The following is a 21,981-nucleotide window of genomic DNA, read 5'->3' as shown; positions in this document are numbered from 1 at the left end:
GGGATACTTGCTTTTCCTTAGCTAAACCCCATTCAGATTACAGGAAGGGAGACAAAAACATGTTTATTTTTAACTCAAGACAGTGTCTTTTCTCAAAAGCATCCCAACCTCTTAATGCATTCTATAAAATGCCTTTCACTTACTGTCTGTACAATACAAGAGAGATGTATAGCTTAGCACCAGTGGCTTACACCTGTAATCCTAGCTACTCTGGGGGCTGAGAACTGAGGACTGCAGTACGAAGCCAGCCTGGGCAGCACAGTCTGTGAGACTCATATCTCCACTAAACCACCAAAATGCCAGAAGTGAGTTGAGGTTCAAGTGGTAGAGTATTAGCCTTGAGTAAAAATCTCTGGGACATCACCCAAGCAAGCCCTGAGTTGAAGCTCCAGGACGGACCGACAGACAGACAGACAGGCAGACAAACAGACAGAGGTGTATCTCTCTCTCTCTCTCTCTCTCTCTCTCTCTCTCTCTTCTATCTTTGGCTGTACTTGGAAATCTAGGTAAGTTCAGTTAGCTAAATGAAAATAGAAGTGTGGAAGGGAGGTGGAAATATTCTCACTTACTTCCTACAAAATTTCTAAACCTTTTACTTATTAAATGTATAAATTACTGAGAGAAGATAGTTACCTAAGAAGATCTCATATTTTACTATGTTAGTTTGGGAATCAAGTAAAGCCATTTAGGAATAAAGGAAGGTGAAGATGGGGTACTAAAGGTACCCAACTCTACATCTTCAGAAAGGGACCAAGCAGTGGCACTCTTTCAGTTAGCCTTGTTCTCCCTGAGTGAGTGGACCAAGTGTACTGTGCATTGTGGGTGAATGTTTGATTTCTAAGCCATATACCCCAATCCGGAGATGAGAAGCTATGCTATAACATGGCTACTAACTCAGCCTTGCCTAAGCATTGAGAGTATTACAAATGAAAGGACACAAGAGATGAAAACTTATAGCTGAACAGGTGGCTACAAATAAAAAAATCCCACAAAATAATACAAGAAAACAACACAACATGATACTTCCAAGAATCAATAGCTATACAATGGAATCCAATGCTTGTGAAGTGGGTGAAATCTCAGAGAATGATCAGAAAAATAAACAATGAAATTAAAAAGGACATGCAAGTCAGGTGCTGGGGGCTCATGCCTGTAATCCTGCTACTCAGGATGTTGAGATCTGAGGATCATGGTCTGAAGCCAGCCCAGGCAACAAAGTCCTGAGACTCTTATCTCCAATTAATCACAGAAAAAAACTGGAAGTGGTGGTATGGCTCAAGTGGTAGAGTGCTAGCCTTGAGCAAAAGGAGCTCAGGGATAGCGCCCGGGCCAGGAAAAAAAAAGGACATGCAGATGATACAGATAAGCTAAGTTTCAAGCATTATAAAATGAACAAAATGGCAAGAATCACTACATACCTTTCAATAAGAACACTAAATGTTAACAGCCTCAATTCTGCAATCATAAGGCAAAGACTGGTGAGATAGATAAAAAAAACAAGACCCAGTCATTTATTGCCTACTTCTCTGGCAAACGTAAACATAGACTAAAGTGAGAGGATAGAAAAAGTTCTTTCAAGCTAATGGAATGTGAAAGCAAACAGTATCACAAAATCAATTGAAAAGAGATCACAGAGCTTACATAAACATTTTGAGGTTCTGGGCTTTGATCTCAGGCCTTGTGCTTGCTAAGTAGGGACTCTTCCAGTTACATGCCTTAGTCCTTTTTACTTTCATTATTTTTCAGATAGATTCTCCTATTCATGCCTGGGCCAGCCTGGACCACAAGATTCCTGTTTACACAATGTGTACCTCCAAATCCAGCTTTTATTCATACACTCTATAAGTACTGGTGTAAGCTACCATACCTAACTAAAATGGATCATACACCTTAATCAAAGACCTGAAACTTTGAAACTACAACAGGAAAATAAAAGTGGCAACCACTTTATGAAAAGGAATCCATAGTGGCACTGTAGCTCAAGTGGTAGAGCGCTTGCCTTGAGTTGAAGAGCTGAGGGACAATGCCCAAGCCCAGAGTTCAAGCCCCACGACCGACAAAAAAAAAAAAAAAAACTATATGGAGCACTCAGAAAAGGAATCCAATCGCCCAGGAAATAAGAGCAAGAATTGATCAATGGGATTGAAGTAGATTCAAAATCTTTGTTATATATCAAAGGGAACAATTACCAGAATGAAGAGACAATGCACAGAGTAAGTGAAAACCTCTGCAGACAAAGGATTAATATTCAGAATATATAAGGAGTTCCGGGAATTAAATATTAAAAGAACAAATAATCCAATGGTCACATGAATAGACAGAAGAAATACTAATGGCCAATACATAGATGAAATACAGATCAAAATGACAGAGATTCCATTTCACCCCTGTCAGAATGGCTACCATTAAAGAATCAAACAACAAATGCCATCAAAGACGCAAGAAAAAAAGATCCCTTATACCCTACTGGTGGGAATGTAAATCAGTGCAGCTATTATTGAAATGAATATGAAAGCTCCTTAAAAAATGAAGGATGGAACTACCATACCATCGTAGTTTATCATCTCTTAAGCATATGTCTGAAGGATAAACAAATCATAGAGATACCAATAGGTATCTCCTTGTTTATTACACTATTTACAATGGCCAAGCTATGGAATCAGCTTTGTTGCCCAACAAGGGCAACAAGAAGAATGGAAAAAGAAATTGTGGTACATATATAAAATGAAGTATTATTTAGCCATAAAAAGATATTACCCATCAGCTGCACCAGACATAAAAGAAAAAGAACTAAACAACCCAAAGACAGTGATGGGAAGGGAGGAATGAGAGGGAAAGAGGGAACAGCTTACACTAAGCAAAAGGAAAGAAATGTAATCATCAACTGATGTGGCAGAAATAATTTGTATTGTCAAAGCTCATAGAATTCACAAACTATAGACCATGATAATGACAATTTGCCTTGTGAAGGTTAAAATGTGTTCGTGACTTGAAGTATCATTATTCCACAATTTTGTGAAATATGTGAAATTTATGTAATCACCTACTCTCAATTAAAAAAGAAAAGTGAGAGAAGGGATGGGTTAAGAGCGATGGGTGACAATGTTGTCAGACACCTTATATTCATATACTGTTTTGCAGAATGGGAACTTCTTTGTACAACTATTTAAAGATATAATAATAAAAACAATTTATACAGAAAAAAATTTTAAAAAGATGATATATTATTGCAGAAGGATGGAGGAACTCAAGGCAAGTCAAGCTCTAAAACACAAATATCACATGTTTTTGTTCATATGAGGAATGCAGACTTAAGCAACAATAACAATGGTAGTAATAGTAATGACATGATTATAAAAGGAACCAAGTGGAGGCAACCAAGAGAAGGAAAAGGAAAGGTTGATGGTAGATGAATGTGACAAAATACATTATATATACATACATACATAAACACACACATTTTATATATGTATAATGAAAACAGAAGGGTGAACAAATTCAGCAGTAGTACTCATAGACACTATTGAAAGTGAACTATACAACTTGTGGGTAAGGACAGGAGGGAAAAACTGGGAGACACTGAGGGAAGGGGTGACACTGTCCAAAAAGAAATAACTCTTTACCTGACTTGTGGCTAATTCCTCTGTATATCATCTTTACAGTAACAATAAAATTTTTTCAAAAGAAAATAGAATAATGAAATCTACTGAAATTATCTAAGAAAGGGGAAAAGGAAGAAGGTTTTAGTGGGAGAAGGGTTTAGTTAAGGTGTGTTGTATGCATGTATGGATTTGTCATAGTGAAATCTTGTACAATTAGTTTATGCTGAAATAAAAGTGCAGGGCCAACATTAAGAAACACTAGGATCTTTGTGGAGGCTTCTTATTCAGAAAAACTTAAAAAGGCCCATTCAAACTTCTCAAATCTTCTGGTAACTCACTTGGTAGGTTCTCTATGAAGTTTTAGTAAGGAACGTTCACTGGCATAATAATGCTATATAACTCAAAGAGTGTGGGTAGAAATTTTAATTTGTAGTAGTATGATACATTTTTTAAATTATAATTTTTATTTTTTGTGAACATACTGTACAGAGGGGTTACAATTACATGGGCAAGATAATGACTACATTTCTTATCAAGCATTGCAGCCTCCTCCTTTGTTTACCCTTAACATCCCTTCCCAGCCTCCCCCCCCGCCCCCCCCAATCCCCCCACCAGATATGATACATTTTTAGGTATAAGTTCTTATAAATAAGTTTTCCTCTGATGAATGGGATCTGGTCCTGATGAAGGTTCACTTGAATTATAACACATCCTCATGATAACCAATTCATTTTGAAATTACAGTTTTAAACATAGTGTTTCAAAGTATACTGAAACTTAACTAAACATGCAAATGTTATATAGTCTATAAAGCTGAAAGATGATTTAATTCTTTAACATTAGGTTTATACATTAAAAGTACTAAGTCAAAAGGTAGGCAACTGACAACTATCTTCAGTGCTAGATTGAGGGGATCTGTTTACTAAATTATATCACTACTGAGACTTTTAATGTAACAAATGCATGTAAAGTGCACTGTAGTTGCTAGGGTAGCATCATGACATAAATGTCACAACATCTCGTTGTTTCATAACACTTCCTGTGAAATGAATACAAATTGATACCAGTTCTGCATGCTCAAAGAATTGTCCCTGATAAGTAAAAGGCATTCATGGTGTACACTGTGTCACAATGAGTTAGATATTGTATTAATGAGTGTTAAACGGCAGCAGCAAGAGAGAATCAATCCCTCTTCTTTGACAGTGTATTAGACGACATGTATAGTGCTGCAAGATGCAAGGGTAATGCAACAACAGCATAAGGTGTCACACAGTGCCAAACAGAGACATGTTTGCAAATAGATTCAACAGTATAATATCTAGCTCAACAAACCATGGCATATCTACCATTAATATTTGCCATATTGGGGAAAAGGGGCTAGGCATTTTGTTCTATAGAATCTCCTACAGAAGTTCATTCAAAATACAAACTAATGCACACTTTTGAGAAAACTTCTAAGGAGAAAAGCTAAACTATAGTTTGATAATCATTTACCTCTTCAGTAATTGAATCTAATGATGACGTAGCTTCATCATAGACAATGACTGGCGGGTTCTTCAAAATGGCTCGTGCAATTGCAACTCTCTGCTTTTCTCCTCCTGGCAAAGAAAACATTTAAAGAAACATAGTATAGAAATATTATATAATAACTACCAAGTTATACCTTTAAGGTTTACTTATACTCTTTTTAAGTATTTTTTCTGAGTTGTAGAGTCTAGGTTGAAAAAGTATATCCCCGGAACACAAATTAATACTACAATCTGACTTATGGCGATTGTGTGTGTGTGGCGAGTGTGTGTGTGTGTATGGCGAGTGTGTGTGTGCATGGCGAGTGTGTGTGTGTGTGTGTGTGTGTGTGTGTACACTTCTACTGTTAAGACTGGCTATTTGGAGATAAGAGTCTTGCTTTTTGCTGGGCTTGTGTCCACACAATAATCTCTGGGATTGTCTGGGATGAGACATGTATGGTACCATGCCCACCTTTTTCCACTGAGTTGCAGATGTGAACTTTTCTGCCCAGGTGGCCTTCAACTGCAATTCTCCCAATTTCAGCCTTTTGTGTAGCTGGCATGACAGTTTTGCGGCACCACACTCAGCTTGTTGGGTGCCTGGCTTGTTACTTTATATTATAGACGTCTCACAATTTCAGATAGAAAACTTTCAATAGTGGGGAATCAATAAAGCTAAAAACAAATTTAGGATCTAAAACGGGAAAACTTAAAGATATGAACCATGAATATTTAAATTTATGTCAATATTTTTTAAAGTGTCATTTAGTCAGTATTCTCCCAAGGATCTTTTTTGAGGAGCATATTGTTTCCACAGCATTCATCAAATTAAGGGTATACACTTGGTATCTTTTACTTCTTCACTATTTGTTTTAGGTCTCTAGCATAATTGATTTTTATAAACTAAAACAGAGGCTCAGAAAGATTAAACAACTTGTTCAAAGTCACAAATCTAGTTCCAGCAGAATATAGACTAGATTTAACTCCTACTTTAATATTCTTCCTATCACAAATGTATAAGCCTACACTTATTTTGGAATTACTCCTAAATACAGGAATATATAGTTAGGAAATATTCGTATCCTAAAAAATGAAAGTATTTAATGAAATAAATTTAATAAGCTGGGTGCTAGTGGCTCATGCCTGTAATCCTAGCAACTTAGGAGGTTGAGATCTGAGGATCACAGTTCAAAGCCAGTGTAGGCAGCAAAGTCTGAGAGACTCTTATCTCCAAGTAACCACCAGAAAACTTGAAGTGGTACTGTGGCTCAAAGTGGTAGAGTGCTAGTTTTGAGCAAAAGAGCTCAAAGACAGAGCCCAGGCCTCAAGGTCAAGCCCTAGGACTCACAAAAAATTAAAAAAAAATTAATGAAATGAAATTTTAAAGCTGGGTGCCGGTGGCTCACTCCTGTAATCCTAGATATTCAGGAGGCTGAGATCTGAGGATCGAGGTTCAAAGCCAGCACAGGCAGGAAAGTCCATGTAACTCTTATCTCCAATAAACCACCAGAAAACCCAAAGTGGCCCTGTAGCTCAGTGGTAGAGTGCTAGCCTTGGGTTGAAGGGCTGAGGGACAGCACTCAGGCCCAGAGTTCAAGCCCCACGACCGACAAAAATAAAAATAAAAAACCCTTTCTTTTTTCATCTGAGACTTCTGTGGATCTAAGGTAATCATAAACTATACTTGGAAATATAGATAGTAGTGCTTTGTTGATTATGTCCTTTTTCACCTCTTTGGTTAGCCCTGAACATTATAATGTCTGAAAAATAAACTTGCATTCTTCAATTTCAGTTACTTTCAACAAACAAACTCTGCCAGTTAATTAATCTGGTACAATAAATAATATTTTATTTTAACTTGTACAATAATTATTGAATTGTAAAAGGAAATTTTTATGTCTAATATTAGTAAGATTATATTCATGCTAAAATAGACAACTCTCCTCCAAATCTTGACCACTGAGCTAACAAGTATAAGCAAATGAACAGGACCAAGTATAATAAGGCCTACAGTACTGAAAACCTCCCTAAGAAATTATAAGAGATACACTATTTACTATCTCCCTATAAGCTCTTACTACTTTCCCAAGTGAGTAACAATCCTTTAATATGAAGATGATGTATTATAAATCAACACTGATATAAACATATACTACTGATAAAAAATGGTTCTAAAAATGTTGTTTGAAGAGAGTATACTAATGGGAACAGGCTTAAAATCTTTGCTCACCTGAAAGCTTGAGACCTCGTTCCCCTACTTGGGTGTCATATCCACAAGGCATTCGAAGAATTGCATCATGAAGTCCAGCTAATTTTGCCACTGCATGCACTTCCTCAGGCGAAGCATTGATGTTTCCATATAAGAGGTTGTAGTAAATAGTATTATGGAAGAGGACAGCATCCTAAAGTAGATTTACATGTGTATGTATGTATGTATGTTTACAAACATTAAAACAATTGTAAAGTCTTAATGAATAAACCATGATAGCCTCTTTGATCAAGCATTATCCCTACCACTCCATTTACCTTCCTAGAAGTGAATCATCATGGGTGATTTGGACTAATTTCATACTCATGATCCTCTCACCTCAGCCTTCTTAGTGCTGGGATTACAGGCATGAACCACCATGACCTGCTCAATCGGTTCTAATTCCAGACTTTATGTCTTTATATGCCTAAACATATCTTTTTTTCCAACATGAGTGTAATCATTACAAACTGCTTTTTCCTATATCTTAAAAACTCTGCATGTCAATTACAGAAACCTTGAACATTTCATACTATATCATAATTTACTCATCCATTCTTGTTCTGAACATACATTTCATTAATATTTGCTGCTACAATGTTGGAAAGATCATTTTACATATGTGACTTGAACATCTGGGAAATTCCATACAAATAATTCCTAGAATACGGATGGGTCAGAAGGTAAGTACGTGCTTGGGCTTTGAGAGTATTGCCCAACTATCTTCCAGAAACAGGTAGTAATGTAGCAGTACTCTTGATAAACAGCATCATGTTGACAGCTCTCCATATCTTCAGCAACTCCAGGAATTAACAATATTCAGTTGCTGCTACTTTTAGAGATGTGCTTTCTGTTCAAATAAGCATTTCCCTAGTTATCAATGAGGTTGAATGTTTTCCTTTATTCTTGAGAAGCTTTGATACTGAACTTGAAGCACAGACAACAAAGAACTAATACCACATATATAAACACATTGAAATGACACAACATGAACTCAAAGTTCCATAAATAGAAACTATTTTAAATACTTCATATTCTGTGAAAAATTACCAAGCATTAACTGAACTGAATAATATGAAAATTCAAAATGCCAGAGTGAAAATTAGCTGGGTATGATGGCACATGCTTGTAATCTACCACTTGGGAAGCAGAATAAGGAGGACTGTTTGAGTCTGAGGCTAGCTAAGGCCTCAGAGATTCTGTCTCAAAAAATAATGACTTTTGGGCTGCGAAGGTGGCCCTGTGGTACAGTGCTTCCCTTGCATGCATGAGGCCCTGGGTTTGATTCCTCAGCACCACATAAGCAGAAAAAAAAATAATGACTTTTGCTAGATATGAGTTTAGTTGCTCTTGCCACATATGAACAATGAGTAGTTATGTGAGATAATCATTTTATTATCTATATGAATCTCATCACAGTATATATACATATATCTTAAATGTACACAATTAAATTTATAAATTAGGGGGCTGGGAAGGTGGCTCAATGGTAGAGCGCTTGCCTTGCATACATGAGGCCCTGGGTTCGATTCCTTAGCACCACATAAGAAAAAGAAAAAAGCCAGAAGTGGCGCTGTGGCACAAGTGGTAGAGCACTAACCTTGAGCTGAAGAGCTGAAGGACAGCGCCCAGGCCCAGAGTTCAAGCCCCACAACCAGACCCAAAATAAATAAATAAAAAATAAATGTATAAATTTAAAAAATAATCCAGGTGCCCGTGGCTCGTGCCTGTAATCCTAGCTACTTAGGAGGCTGAGATAGATAAAAACAATCTCCTATTGCTAATTTACATATCTAAGGCCTTCGATGAGGTTGAGTATCTTTTTTGTTGATCTTGCATATTTTTCCTTTATGAATAAAATATTTTATTTTTCAAAAGTATAAAAATAACCATTACAGAGCCTAAGAGAATGATAGGAATCTAGTTATAGGAATGAAGACATTGAATTCTATGTAGTTACAGCCCAGAATATGGTTCAGTTGATAAACAGTATGGGTTAGTGTTTCTTAAAACACAGTCACAAACCACCTATCAGAATCATTATGATATATATTTTAAAATGCAGGCTTCTGTCCACATTGCCCTCCATAATCAGAACTGCAATTTCAGTAATGACTCATACCCACTAAAGTTTGAGATTCTCAGTGAAGTATCATACGTTGGACCAAGTGGGGATCTTTTGCAAGCAACGTATCTCTGTCTGACCACTTCATTTTTAAGAAAGTGATATTTTGATCTGTATTCCCAGGTATTTAATTCCAGAAATTAACTTTATAATACTAGCTGCAACTAATTCCCATGAATCTCTAAAAGGTTTCTTCTTTTTCTAGGTGGAACTAGGGATTGAATCTAGGGCCTCACGTATGCTAGGCAAACATTGTACCATTAAGCTTCATTCCCAGATACTCTATATGTTTTCAACACAAAATGAACCTCACATCCTATAAAGACTATCTCTACTTCTTGTCTTCTCATATCTTACTTTGAATTCATTCCTCTCCAGTGTCACTAGCAAATATTTTATTAAATGTTTACTATAGGTTAGGGAATGCGGTAAGTAGTGAAGATGCAATGGTAAACAAGGCATACATGTGAGATTAACAGCCAGTTTTTCTCGAAGTTATAAATTTACTATGTTGAAAGCTTTCAAAATTACAATACTTGTTCCCATTTTCTGAACAACTGTGATAGATGCTGCACTTATAAAACCTGTGGTCTGTAACAATAATCCTATCTTACAGGATAAATGTTATCTTTACTTCAGAGGTTAGGAAATGGAGACCCAAGGCCCAAGAATCGTCTTGGAGACAGACAGGGTTAGAACCAAAGTCTGATTCAAAAGTCTGATTCTAGTCTGTGTTCTTCCTACTCTATTATGCTATAACATTAGGCATAAAAATCTTCCTCTAATGCAGTTTCTCCATTCAAGATTTTTCTCTTCTATTAAAAAAATTCTTCTTAGTAAGGTTATTTCACTTGCAGGGCCTAATATTACTCTTTCATTAGTATATGTTATTTGGCTTCAAATTATTCCAGTTGGATGTTCTGGGACACCCAACACAAAATACCTGAGGTACCACTCCCACGGCTCTCCGAAGGCTCTCCAGGCTTACATCTTGTATATTTTGACCAGCAAGGTAAATGTTTCCTTTTTGAGGCTCATAAAAACGAAACAACAACCTCACTATTGTGCTTTTCCTGAAATTAAACATGAAGAAAGATTACTTAGCTCCCATTGTCATTCTGAAGTCTCTATTTAAACCAGAATAACCATTTTACTAGGATAAGAAAAAGATGTTCAGAATTATCAAAACAGAATTTTATAAATAACTAAATTACCCACCCTGACCCACTACCTCCTACAATGGCCACTTTCTTTCCTGCAGGGACTTCAAAAGATACTCCACTAAGGACTTTCTGTCCTTCAATGTATTCAAAATGCACATTATCAAAGGCTACTGTAGCTGTCTGGGGTGTTATCTGAAGGGGAGATGCCATCTCTTTGTCCTAGTAGGGAAGAAAAAACAAACAAATACTTTATAAGTTACCTTGAGTACAGTCACACAATTTTTTTTTTACATTCACAGAAAAAATAATGGGAAAGGAGTAGGTTTATGTAAGTGGAATTAGAACATTTCTAAGCATACTTTTTAAGTCTTTCTTGGTTCTCACTGCTAAGAGGAAAAATATTGAATGTTTTGGTTGCTAGCCAACTTTTTTTAAGGGGGGGGATGGGAACAGGAATGATGAGCAGGAGAAAACTGGAGAAGAAAATACAAAGATAGTAATCATACATTCTATATTATTGTTAGCAAAAGTAAATTTAGTTCAAGTAGAAAGTTAATTCAACAAAATTTAGTTCCCTGGTATAACATAAACTGTTAACACTATATGTTTTTTATACACAGAAGTGAAATCTTTAACAACCATTTAATACACATGACATCCCTACTTCTTGCAATAGAAAATGCTTTTGATGACTTGGTGATATAAGAAGGCTCCAATAGTGTTAATCCAATAGTAATGAGATAGGCTCACATACTTTGAAAAGATACTATACAGATTACTTACTTTAATCCGGGTGTCTACCTTGAGCAGAGTAAACAAGGTGTTCATATCTATGAGTGCTTGTCTAGTTTCTCTATATACTGTTCCCAAGAAGTTAAGGGGTAATGAAAGCTGAAAAAGTAGTCCATTCACCATTACTAGATCTCCAACTGTAAGGGTACCTAAATATGCAATTAGCAGAAGGAAAAAATGTTTTAGATTAATGCCACACACCTTCCCAGCTGTCTTAAGACAAGAAAGTTTTATAGTCTACTACTATGAAATACAGTTTAAAATATGCATAAAGAACAGTTCTCAGGATTCAAAGCATTTGAATCCATGATTTAGATAATACAAGGTTATATGTAAAGTGGAGTGGGACAAGCTCACCTATATACTATATGTAATACAAAAAGAATGGTATAAGTAAGGATAAAAAAGGCTAAAATTTTTCTCCTTTTTGACTCTAAGCTATAAACGATAGTTTATTTCTAGTATAAAACATGTTTATAAAAGTACATATACAAGGGCTAGGAAGGTGGCTCAGTGGTAGAGTGCTTGCCTTGCATGCATGAGGCCCTGGGTTTCATTCCTCAGCACCACATAAGCAAAAAAAGCCAGAAGTGGCACTGTGGCTCAAGTGGTAGAGCGCTAGCCTTGATCTGAAGAGCTGAAGGACAGCGCCCAGGCCCAGAGTTCAGGCCCCATGACCGACAAAAAAAAAATTCATATACATTAAACAATTGGAGCAAATGGACCAAAAATAAGTCTTATATTAACAACAGTGAGTAAATGCATTCTAATTGAGTTGGGAGGTTTACAGAAAGAGACATAGATATTACTTTTTGAATGTTACCAAATGGAAAGAGGATGTATAAAAGATTATAAGGATACTGGTAATTCCAGAAACAAAACAGCCTACATTTTAGTCCTTTGGATTAATTAATGAGGTTGGCTTCTAGGTCTACAAGAGACTAGATGCTAAAAAAAAGCTGTTCATGAATCAGATTGTAGACACATATAACAGAAATCCCATTTGATGTGTTAGTGCTTATCAACCAAGAAAATACATTCTAATATAAAAAAGAAAGCACTCCAAAAAGTGCTAAAATACTTTACTGAATATCCTTTTATCATTAAGTTTAATACACATTACTTTCATTAATTTTTATTTATAAAAGTTAAGTTAAATAGTCTATAAATGTGATAACCTCACATCCATTACCTGCCACAATTCCCTGACTGGCGAGCACCATTATAGCCGTTAAACCAATACTGAAAATAGCACTTTGGCCAAAGTTCAGCATAGCCAGAGTAGAGGTACTTTTCAATGAAGCATTCTCATAACTCTTCAAAAATCCATCATATCTTTGTGCTTCATATTTTTCATTATTAAAATACTATAAAACACATAAAACAGTAATTGTTAAAATAATATTATTGGAATAACAAATATAATTGGCATATATTGTTTAACAATGTTCAGTGTTAGTTTTCACCAGGTTTCATACAGAGATACATTTTTTTGATCAGTACTGGAGTTTGAATAGAGGGCACCATGCTTGCTAGGTAGGTGCTCCAACACTTGAGTCACACTTCTAGCCCTTTCTGCTTTAGGTTATTTTTCAGATAGGGTCTTACTTATTCTACAACCTCCGAAAATAGTTGAGAAGATAGTTTGCTTTGTTCAGAAGGGAATCTTATTAATTTTTTTACCTGGGCTAGACTTGAGCCATCATCTTCCTGATCTCCACCTCCTGGGGAGCTGTGATTATAAGTGAGCCACTGTACCTACCCTTAGATAGAATTTTGTACTGCAGACACCATCTTAAAAAAATTACTTTTGCTATGTGCCAGTGGCTCACACCTGTAATCCTAGCTACTCAGGAAGCGGAGATCTGAGGATCACAGTTCAAAACCAGCCCGGGCAGGAAAGTCCATGAGACTCCTATCTCCAATATATCACCAGAAAACTGGAAGTGGCACTGTGGCTCAAGCAGTAGAGTGCTTGCCTTGAGCTGAAGAGCTTAGGTACAGCACTCAAGCCAAGAGTTCAAGCCCCACGATGGACACACAAAAAAATTACTATCAATACATGTGACCCTGTACTTTGCATTTCCACAATGGATTGTATTTCAAAAGTCAGCAAAATTTGTCCAACTAATATTTACTGAATGCCTAATCTAAAGTGACATAATTAAAAAACCTTCAGTGGTACTTCCTTTAGGAAGTCTTTTCCTGATCCTCTGAACTGCATTCCCCACTACCCTTGCCACATTTTGTCGTCTTGTCTAGGCATCTGCATACTTAACTCAATACACTGTAAAAATCTGAGAGGGCAAGGATTACAATGTAGTTATTTTTACCACTCTCTTCACTCAGTATAATGCTTTGTACATGAGAAGAATGGAAAATAAACAAAAACCTGAGAATTATGAAAAGTACTATGCTAGGTACTCTGAGGGATAGACAGGAAGAGGATTAAGAACTGACACGTCAGCTTGATTAGCTTAATGATCACTCTGAATCAAGATGCTAATGATATATTTATGATCACTTACAAGTCAATGCAGAAGATAAAAATTCTGAGGTTGCCAAACAAAAACTGAAAAGGAAAACAGGGCATTTTCTAAGCAAAAGAAACCTTCCATCATACCTAGAGATCCTATCCTAATCTGATGTTCTAAGTTATAGCTCCTTTTAAAGTAAATGGCAGAACAAATCATAGTGCAGTGTAAAGGCAAAACAGAGTATAATCAAACATATTACCTTCACAGTTTCATAATTCAGCAGTGAATCTATAGCGGCGTTACCTGCATCATTATCTGCTTTGTTCATTTCTATTCTAAATTTAGTTCTGTAAGACAAAGATTTGCACAAGTATGAAATGGATGTTATAAAAACATAGCTTCTAAACATTGACTAGCCTCTGGGGGATATCATACCTCCACCGGGTGATTGCAACTGTGAAGGCTGTATATGCACCGAGTGTTCCCAGGGTTACCAAGGCAAATTGGGCACCACATCTGTAATACTGGAAAAAGAAGTCAGGAGAAGAAATGAGAAACAGATATTGTTCTTGTCACTTAGAGTAACAACAAATTTTAGTCAAAAGACATTTATAAAAGTATGGTAGTTAGTTCTATGTATCAATAAACGGCAAGAAATCAAATATTTTATACAACCTCTCTAGGTAATAAAGAAAGGATGTCAAACTGCACTGCACTTGTCCCATTTATACTCCCATCAAATGCTACTAATTACTATGTGTGCATACACACATTCATATACTCACATTTAACTATAAAACATGAAATAGAGTGGCTAACAGAAACCAATGTATCTGAGCATATCAGTCCAAGGTCTTTTTATTTATTTATTTATTTTGTGGGTCATGGCGCTTGAACTCTGGGCCTGGGCACTGTCCCTAAGCTCTTCAGCTCAAGGCGAGTGTTCTACCGCTTGAGCCACAGTGCCACTTCCAGTTTTCTAGTGGTTTATTGGAAATAAGAGTCTCATGACTTTCCTGCCCAGGCTGGCTTTGAACTGTGATCCTCAGATCTCAGCCTCCTGAGTAGCTGGGATTACAGGCATGAGCCACTGGCACCCGGCCAGTCCAAGGTCTTATATACAAAGCTCTGCTAAAAAACAAAAACAAAAACAAACCTTCACTGTTTTTAGTGTATAGTTCTATAGATTTTGATAAAAACATAGTTTTGTAGCCACCACCACAATCAAAATATAGAACATTTCCATCCCTTTCCAGAATTATTTCCTGTCCCTGTAGCCTCAGGCCCTACTTGCAGGATCACACCATGTAGCCTTTGAGAGTGGCATATTCTATGTAACACAATAGAGTTTTATCCATGTTGTTGCATGTATCAATATTTCACTTTTCTTATTGTCAAGTAGCATTCCATTGTATAAATGAAAACAGTCTATTTCTTTACCAATAAAGGATATTTGTGATTCTCCCCTCCCCCCCCAAAAAAACCTCCAAACCTTTGCAGGCACTAATTACTGCGTGTACAGACAAACAATTATTTTGCGATAAAAACATGATAAATAATTTGGACAGTCCTTTGAAATCTGTGGCAAAATAAACTGTAAATATAACTATCATCTTTCTGGCATCAGGAAATTTTACTTTCAAACCCCTAGTTGTGTATGAGTGTTTCAAATCTTCAACTGCTGTTAATGAAAATGTAAGGTAAAAGCTTAGTATGAAAAAAATGTATTACTTACCAAAATACTACTGACAAGAGTCATCTCAAACACGATGGGGAGAAGATTAAATACCAAGGCACTCAGGACAAAACTGATACCTCTTGTTCCTCTGTCAATAGCCTTAGATAAAGCACCTGTCTGTCTGCTCAGGTGGAAACCCAGATCCAGGTTGTGAAGATGGAGAAAGACATTTTTGGCTATTCTCCGGATTGAATTTTGGGCTACTTTTCCAAATACTGCATTTCTAATTTCATTAAAAAGGGCAGCTCCAGCTCTTGATACACCATCTAACAATAAATTAAAAAAAGAGTGTAAAAATGGAATTGTTGAAGTGTAAAATGGCAAGGACTCAGAAAAATATTTGTGCAATGAATAATTCAATCATTGGATGTAACACAGGATATTTACACTAAAACACCTAAAATCCATCTACTCTAATGATTAGTAACCTTTCCATCATCATGAGTCCCTTTCAGTGTTTTTTTCCACTGCATTTTACACGTTGAACGATTTTTTTCCTAATTAAAATACTTTTAATAAATTATGGCCCATATGGCCTTACTGCAGATAAGTGTATATCTGTTAAGGTTTTTGATCTAATTCAATTCTTTCAAATAACAAATAAGATTGAGATTCTGAAAAGTCAAGTACTTTGACTAAAAGCATGCCCCCACTCTTGCCTCCCAAGTCTCACAGCGTTCTTTTTTATGAATAGAGCCACACAGTATTCATATTGCCCTTTTCAAACTGTAGTTTTATGTCAGGGCTATGAAAATATTTTAATAAAGCATAATGTACTATTCTTGAGCTATTTCTATTTAATAGCTAACAACATCAGCAAGAAAATAACTAGCCTTACTAGAAAGGCTATATTATCCAAAGCCTATTGAAGGTTGTTATAAATTTAATATCTTATTTTATATTATTATTTTCTAGAATGTAGAAAATACTATTATGAAATTTTTTAGCAAAATATACAAAGAATTTTTAAAAGCATATCAAAAAATCTCACATAAAATAATAAACATCCAAAATGCTAAGTTGTGTTTATGGTGAAAAGGTCATCTGCTCAAATATGATGAAACCTTCTTGGAGAAAGTCAACACCTGTAGACAGATTAAAGAATCACACATACAGCCAATCAGAACTGCTGTTGCCATGGTTGCAACTGTATTTGGTGCATCACTCAGGTTCAGCATGTTTCCCGACATCTGGTTGAGGCTGTCTACAGCATATTTAAACATGAAGGGGACCACAATATTCATGGCCTGAGAAACATAAAAACATCAATTACCTATCATACATAAAATATTTATAAAAGTACATTAGTATTTGTGGTAATGTTTAGATATTAATCATTTACTTGTTTTGGAATAATTTCTCCTATTTATAAATGATAAAAATCTTTGGCATTGAGAAAGCTATCATTTCAGAATTTCTACATTAAACTGCTGTAATAATATTCACTTATAAGCTATGTGAATTAGTCAAGTGCTCCTGCTTCTATAAAATCCTTTATCAGCCACACAAAAATGCTTTCTGATGCATGGATTGGATTTTTGGTAGGCCCGTCCCCTTGGGCCTTTCATAGTATCCCATACCAGAGCAATCTGTGGTCTTGAACCATTGGTTGGCCTCTACCTGTGGGCTACTGGCACTGATGGGGATTGCACAGAGGGGAAAAATGCTTTATGTAATATGAATTCCCACAAATGTCATGGCAGTTAATAATAATATTATAGTTGTTTGTATATGTAGTTTCCTTTTGTTAGTACTTAACCTTTTAGGGTCTGTATCATATTGCTCTTTTTCACTTACTCTTGCTGAGTATATATGCTTTGTATATAGTAGGCATTTAATAAATACCTTAAGATGATTTGTTCACCAAAAAAATTGTTGCAAAATTGAAGTTATACAGCAAAAAGCATCTTAGAATTTGATAAATTACAAGTATCTGTGGTAGATTCACTATTGACAAAAAAGTGAGATTTATTTGCTTCAGAATAATATCATTGTTCTAGTACACAAACCAAACCCAATAAAGACCAAGCTAAGATTTCATTAACCAAATATATCTCTATGAAAATAAAAATGAAATCTTACAAATTATATATGTACACACACACACACACACACACACACACACACATATTCGAGGCAAATATTTAATCACTTATATTCCACATTTTCTGCAGCTTAAGTATCCAGAACATCAACCACTATTTAGTAACAATCAGTTTATAAGAATACTAAAGTTTTCTTTAAAAAAAACTAAATTGTTGGTCTGGGAAGGTGGCTCAGTGGTAAAGTGCTTGCCTTGCATGCATGAGGCCCTGGGTTCGATTCCTCAGCACCACATAAGCAGAAAGAGCCGGAAGTGGCGCTGTGGCTCAAGTGGTAGAGTGCTAGTCTTGAGCTGAAGAGCTCAGGGACAGGGCCCAGGCCCAGAGTTCAGGCCCCACAACTGACAAAACAAAAAACAACAACAAAAAACTAAATTGATACCATTAATAATGTGAAAACAATATTATAAAGCCTACTAAAACCTATTGCTCTTATTCCACTATTATGCCATTCTCAGCTTTGTTAAAAGAATTTATTTCCAACAAGTCTAAGTTTAACTAGAACCAATAGAAGCTATGCAAATCCCACCAATCAAGATTTCAAGATAAGGTACATAAGGGTTCTTAAGTACTAAGTAGGTGTTCTAACATTAAGCAGTAACAGGGCAACTGGTAAAATTCTTTAAATTCTGTAACATTTTGAGATAAATTGCTTAAAACTCTCAATGTTTCTATAGTGCTGGTCTTGCGGCTTGAACTAAGGGCCTGGGCACTGTCCCTGAACTTTTTTGCTCAAGGCTAGCACTCTACTACTTGAGCCACAGATGTACTTCCGAATTTTTAGTAGTTAACTGGAGTAAGAGTCTCATTGATGTTTCTGCCTGGGCTGGCTTGGAACTGTGATCCTCAGATTTCAACCTCTTGAATAGCTAAAATTATAGGCATGAGCCACCAGCACCTGGACCCAAAATAGATTTTTTTATTATTATTATCTTTAAGTAGTTATACAAAGGAGTTGCCATTTAACGAAGCAGTGTATGAATACAACGTATCTTTTCTTTTTATTTTGAATCACAATAAATTATTTCAGGTAGTAAAATATTTGGTCATTGTTAGAGACTTTAAAATATTTTTTATTGTTACCATAAAAGTGATATACAGAGGGGTTACAGTTATATGTCAGGTAATGAGTACATTTTTTTGCACCCCTTCTCTTGCTGCCTCCCAGTTTTTCCCACCCACAAGTTGTATAGTTCATTTTCAACATACTGTTTAGTGAGTATTGCCCCTGCATTTATTTATCATTTCCCCCACCCTTTCTGTGTCCTCCTTACTCTCCCCCAAACAGATAAAATAATAAGACAAAAGGTAAAGAAAACAGAAATAGCAACATAGAAAAAACTCTATTGTTTCCATTTCTTAGAGCTCATTTCTATAAATATTATTTTATATGATTACATGCACATAGATATTGAGCCTTTGTGATCCTCTCCTATCTTGATCAATGTCACCCCTTTCAACATGCTCACCCATCTCTCTCCTACCTACCTCTTCCTTCAAAATATAATTTAAAATAGAATACATGGCAGGTTCCAAGTATACATCCTTCAATTTTGATTCTCTTGAAACCATATAACCTCAGCTGAGGCTTCTCTTGAAATGGTTTCCCTTCCCTCTTCCATCTTGCCACTTCCCAAAGTCCAGTATGAATTTCGTTTCTTTCATAATGGTTTCTCTGAGCCTTGTGCAAAATTTGGCCCTCTCCATTTTCAAATACCTCTCTTTTTATAGTTGTATTTTCATTTATTGCATTTTCTGTGCATGATGGCTCAAGTCTGTAATCCTAGCTAAGTGGAGATCAAGGGATCTCAGTTTGAGGCCAGCCCTGGCAGACAAGTCTGTCACACTCCATCTCAACTAATGGTTGATATGCTTTTGTTATCCCAGCTACAAGGAAAACAAAATAGTTGAATGCGATGGCATGCACTAGTCATCCACAGTAACATGAAACACATGTAGAAGGAGCTTAGCCTTGATGGGATAGGGAATAAAGACCCTATCTCAATAATAACTAGAGAAACTGAAGTGTGGCTCAAGTGGTAGAGCTCCTGCCTTGTAAACTTGAAGCCCTGAGCTCAATTCTCAATACTATGAAAAAAGTTATCACTTTTATGACATATTTTCATTAACATATGCATGTGCTTGAATATAGTCTCTAAGTACATACTTTGCATGACAAAGCTACAGTGAGGAGCAGATATGAGTCAGAAATGGTGCTAGGTAACTTTGGTGAAGATGAAGAATAGAAAACAATCAGTGCAATAGATATTACTGCTATAGCTGAGGAAACTCAGGTGTTGTCAGCTTTAATGACTTGTAGGAACAGAGCTGAGATTACAATCCAGACCTGAAACTTGAACTGGGGCATTTTCTAGTCTACCCTACCTATTTTAGCAGTTTACAGGGTAAGAACCATATATTTTATTTCTTTTGTACTTTTTTTAATGCAGTTTAAATCATTTAAAGTTGCAAAGTAATTTAAATAAGTAATTTAAATGAACTTGAGCAAATTCCAGGTTTTCCACACAATGAGGTAATGAGGCTACATTGCCTCCCCTGCATTCCATTATACATTCTTAAGCAGGAGGAAAAGTGATAGCTACAGCTAGCATGCAACTCTCCTAACATGGCTTCTATCTTTGCCACAGCTACAACACGTGATGACTAAACTAATGGATTACCAATAGAGTTGTGCAATTTTACTTTTCATGGAGATGGTTTGGGAGCCTGAGTAAATCTGGCAATAGTCTGTTCAGTATGTAGAACATATGAACATCATCTGTCCTGTGTTGTTACTGGCAGAGAAACCATAGTTAGCACAGTGCTAAGAACATGGCAGTACCTCTAATTATAACTGAATACTGTCAGTTTCCCCATAGAAGTAACTTTAAAAAGGAACAAAATACACATATTTTAAAAGAGATACATTAATAAAATAGGATTGGCTTATTTTAGGTATAGATGTTCTCACTACTACATATGTGAGATTTCACTGGTCTTGTGATAGGTTGGGAATGAGAAGTAGAAAATACTAGTTTTCCATAATATTTTACCTTCAGCAGAACTAGACTAAACCCATCCCACTTAATTGAGTCAAAGCTACTTGAGAACAGGAAGATTGTTGCTGGAGGACAGTCAGGGCAGGTAACTTCTCCAGATATCTTCTTAACATATAGCACATCTGCCATCCCAAGCCATATGGGAGGCTGAGATGGAAAAGAACACACTGCCTATGCTGAAAGGTTCATGAGATTCAAAGGAAGCTGAATTAGGTGACACAGCCTATGATCCTAGGAATGACAGGAACCCAAAAAGTAAGCAAAGTTGGTTCAAGTGCACACTGAACAGAAATAAAGACTCTACCCTAAAATTAGCTGGTGAAAAAGAAGGCTGGAGACATGTTTCAGTGGTATCACATCAGCAAGCATGAGACCTTGAGTTCAAACACCAAAACTATTTAAAAAAAAATAGCCTTTAAGGGGGCTGGAAAGTTGGCTCCTTGATGGAATGCTTGCCTCACATGCATGAGGCCCTGGGTTCGATTCCTCAGCACCACATAAACAGAAAAAAGCCAGAAGTGGTGCTGTGGCTCAAGTGGTAGGGTGCTTGAGCTAAAGAGCTCAGGGACAGCGCCCAGGCCCAGAGTTCAGCCTCCACGACCGAAAAAAAAAAAAGCAGCCTTTAAAAATTTTAAATTCTTTTTTATTTTGAAAGAATTGTAAACTTTCAGGAAGTTGCAAAAGTACTACAAATAAAGCCCTGTATGTGTCACATAGCATCTCTTAATACGTTATATAGCTGCAGTACAATATCAAAACCAGAAAGTGAGCACAATTGGTGCATTAACTGCAAACAAAACTGAGCAAGTTTTAGTTTTTTTTTTTCTGTCCTCTGTCACTGTTTTTTTTTTTATTTCTGTATCTCTTGTCTTCTATATAAGTTTATCTGGGGGAGGATAGATAAAGGAGAGCTCAGAAATGGTGGGACAAAGGGTGAACAAATGCAGTAGTGATACTCACTAGACACTATGTTGAGGATGAACTATATAACTTGTGGGGGAGTGGGGTTGGTAGGGAAAAGTGGGAGAGAGGGAGGGAAGGGGTGACACTGTTCAAAAAGAAATGTATTTATTACCTAACTTATGTAACTGTAATCCTTCTTTTTTTGGGGGGGGGTCCGGTAGTGGGGCCTGAACTCTGGGCCTGGGTGCTGTCCCTCAGCTCTTC

The 21,981-nt window shown here is 36.3% G+C and overlaps 1 protein-coding gene across 1 annotated transcript in view; it reads right to left on the bottom strand.

Moving 5' to 3' along the window:
• Positions 1–21,981, bottom strand: part of Abcb7 (ATP-binding cassette, sub-family B (MDR/TAP), member 7) — a 124,168-nt gene that overhangs the window by 5,391 nt on the left and 96,796 nt on the right. Inside the window, exons 5-14 of the mRNA XM_013028930.1 lie at positions 16,768–16,900; positions 15,651–15,919; positions 14,351–14,439; positions 14,175–14,262; positions 12,631–12,805; positions 11,430–11,587; positions 10,702–10,865; positions 10,427–10,556; positions 7,341–7,512; positions 5,097–5,200 (exon numbers count right to left, since the gene is read on the bottom strand). Coding sequence (XP_012884384.1) covers positions 5,097–5,200; positions 7,341–7,512; positions 10,427–10,556; positions 10,702–10,865; positions 11,430–11,587; positions 12,631–12,805; positions 14,175–14,262; positions 14,351–14,439; positions 15,651–15,919; positions 16,768–16,900 — 1,482 coding nt within the window. The remainder of the gene's footprint in view (positions 1–5,096; positions 5,201–7,340; positions 7,513–10,426; positions 10,557–10,701; positions 10,866–11,429; positions 11,588–12,630; positions 12,806–14,174; positions 14,263–14,350; positions 14,440–15,650; positions 15,920–16,767; positions 16,901–21,981) is intronic.

The sequence above is a fragment of the Dipodomys ordii genome, unplaced genomic scaffold, assembly GCF_000151885.1.
Source record: "Dipodomys ordii isolate 6190 unplaced genomic scaffold, Dord_2.0 Scaffold116, whole genome shotgun sequence".
NCBI classification, from domain to species: Eukaryota; Metazoa; Chordata; class Mammalia; order Rodentia; family Heteromyidae; genus Dipodomys; species Dipodomys ordii.
Note: the sequence above shows the minus strand (reverse complement) of the source record. Positions and strands in the feature narration are given on the sequence as shown.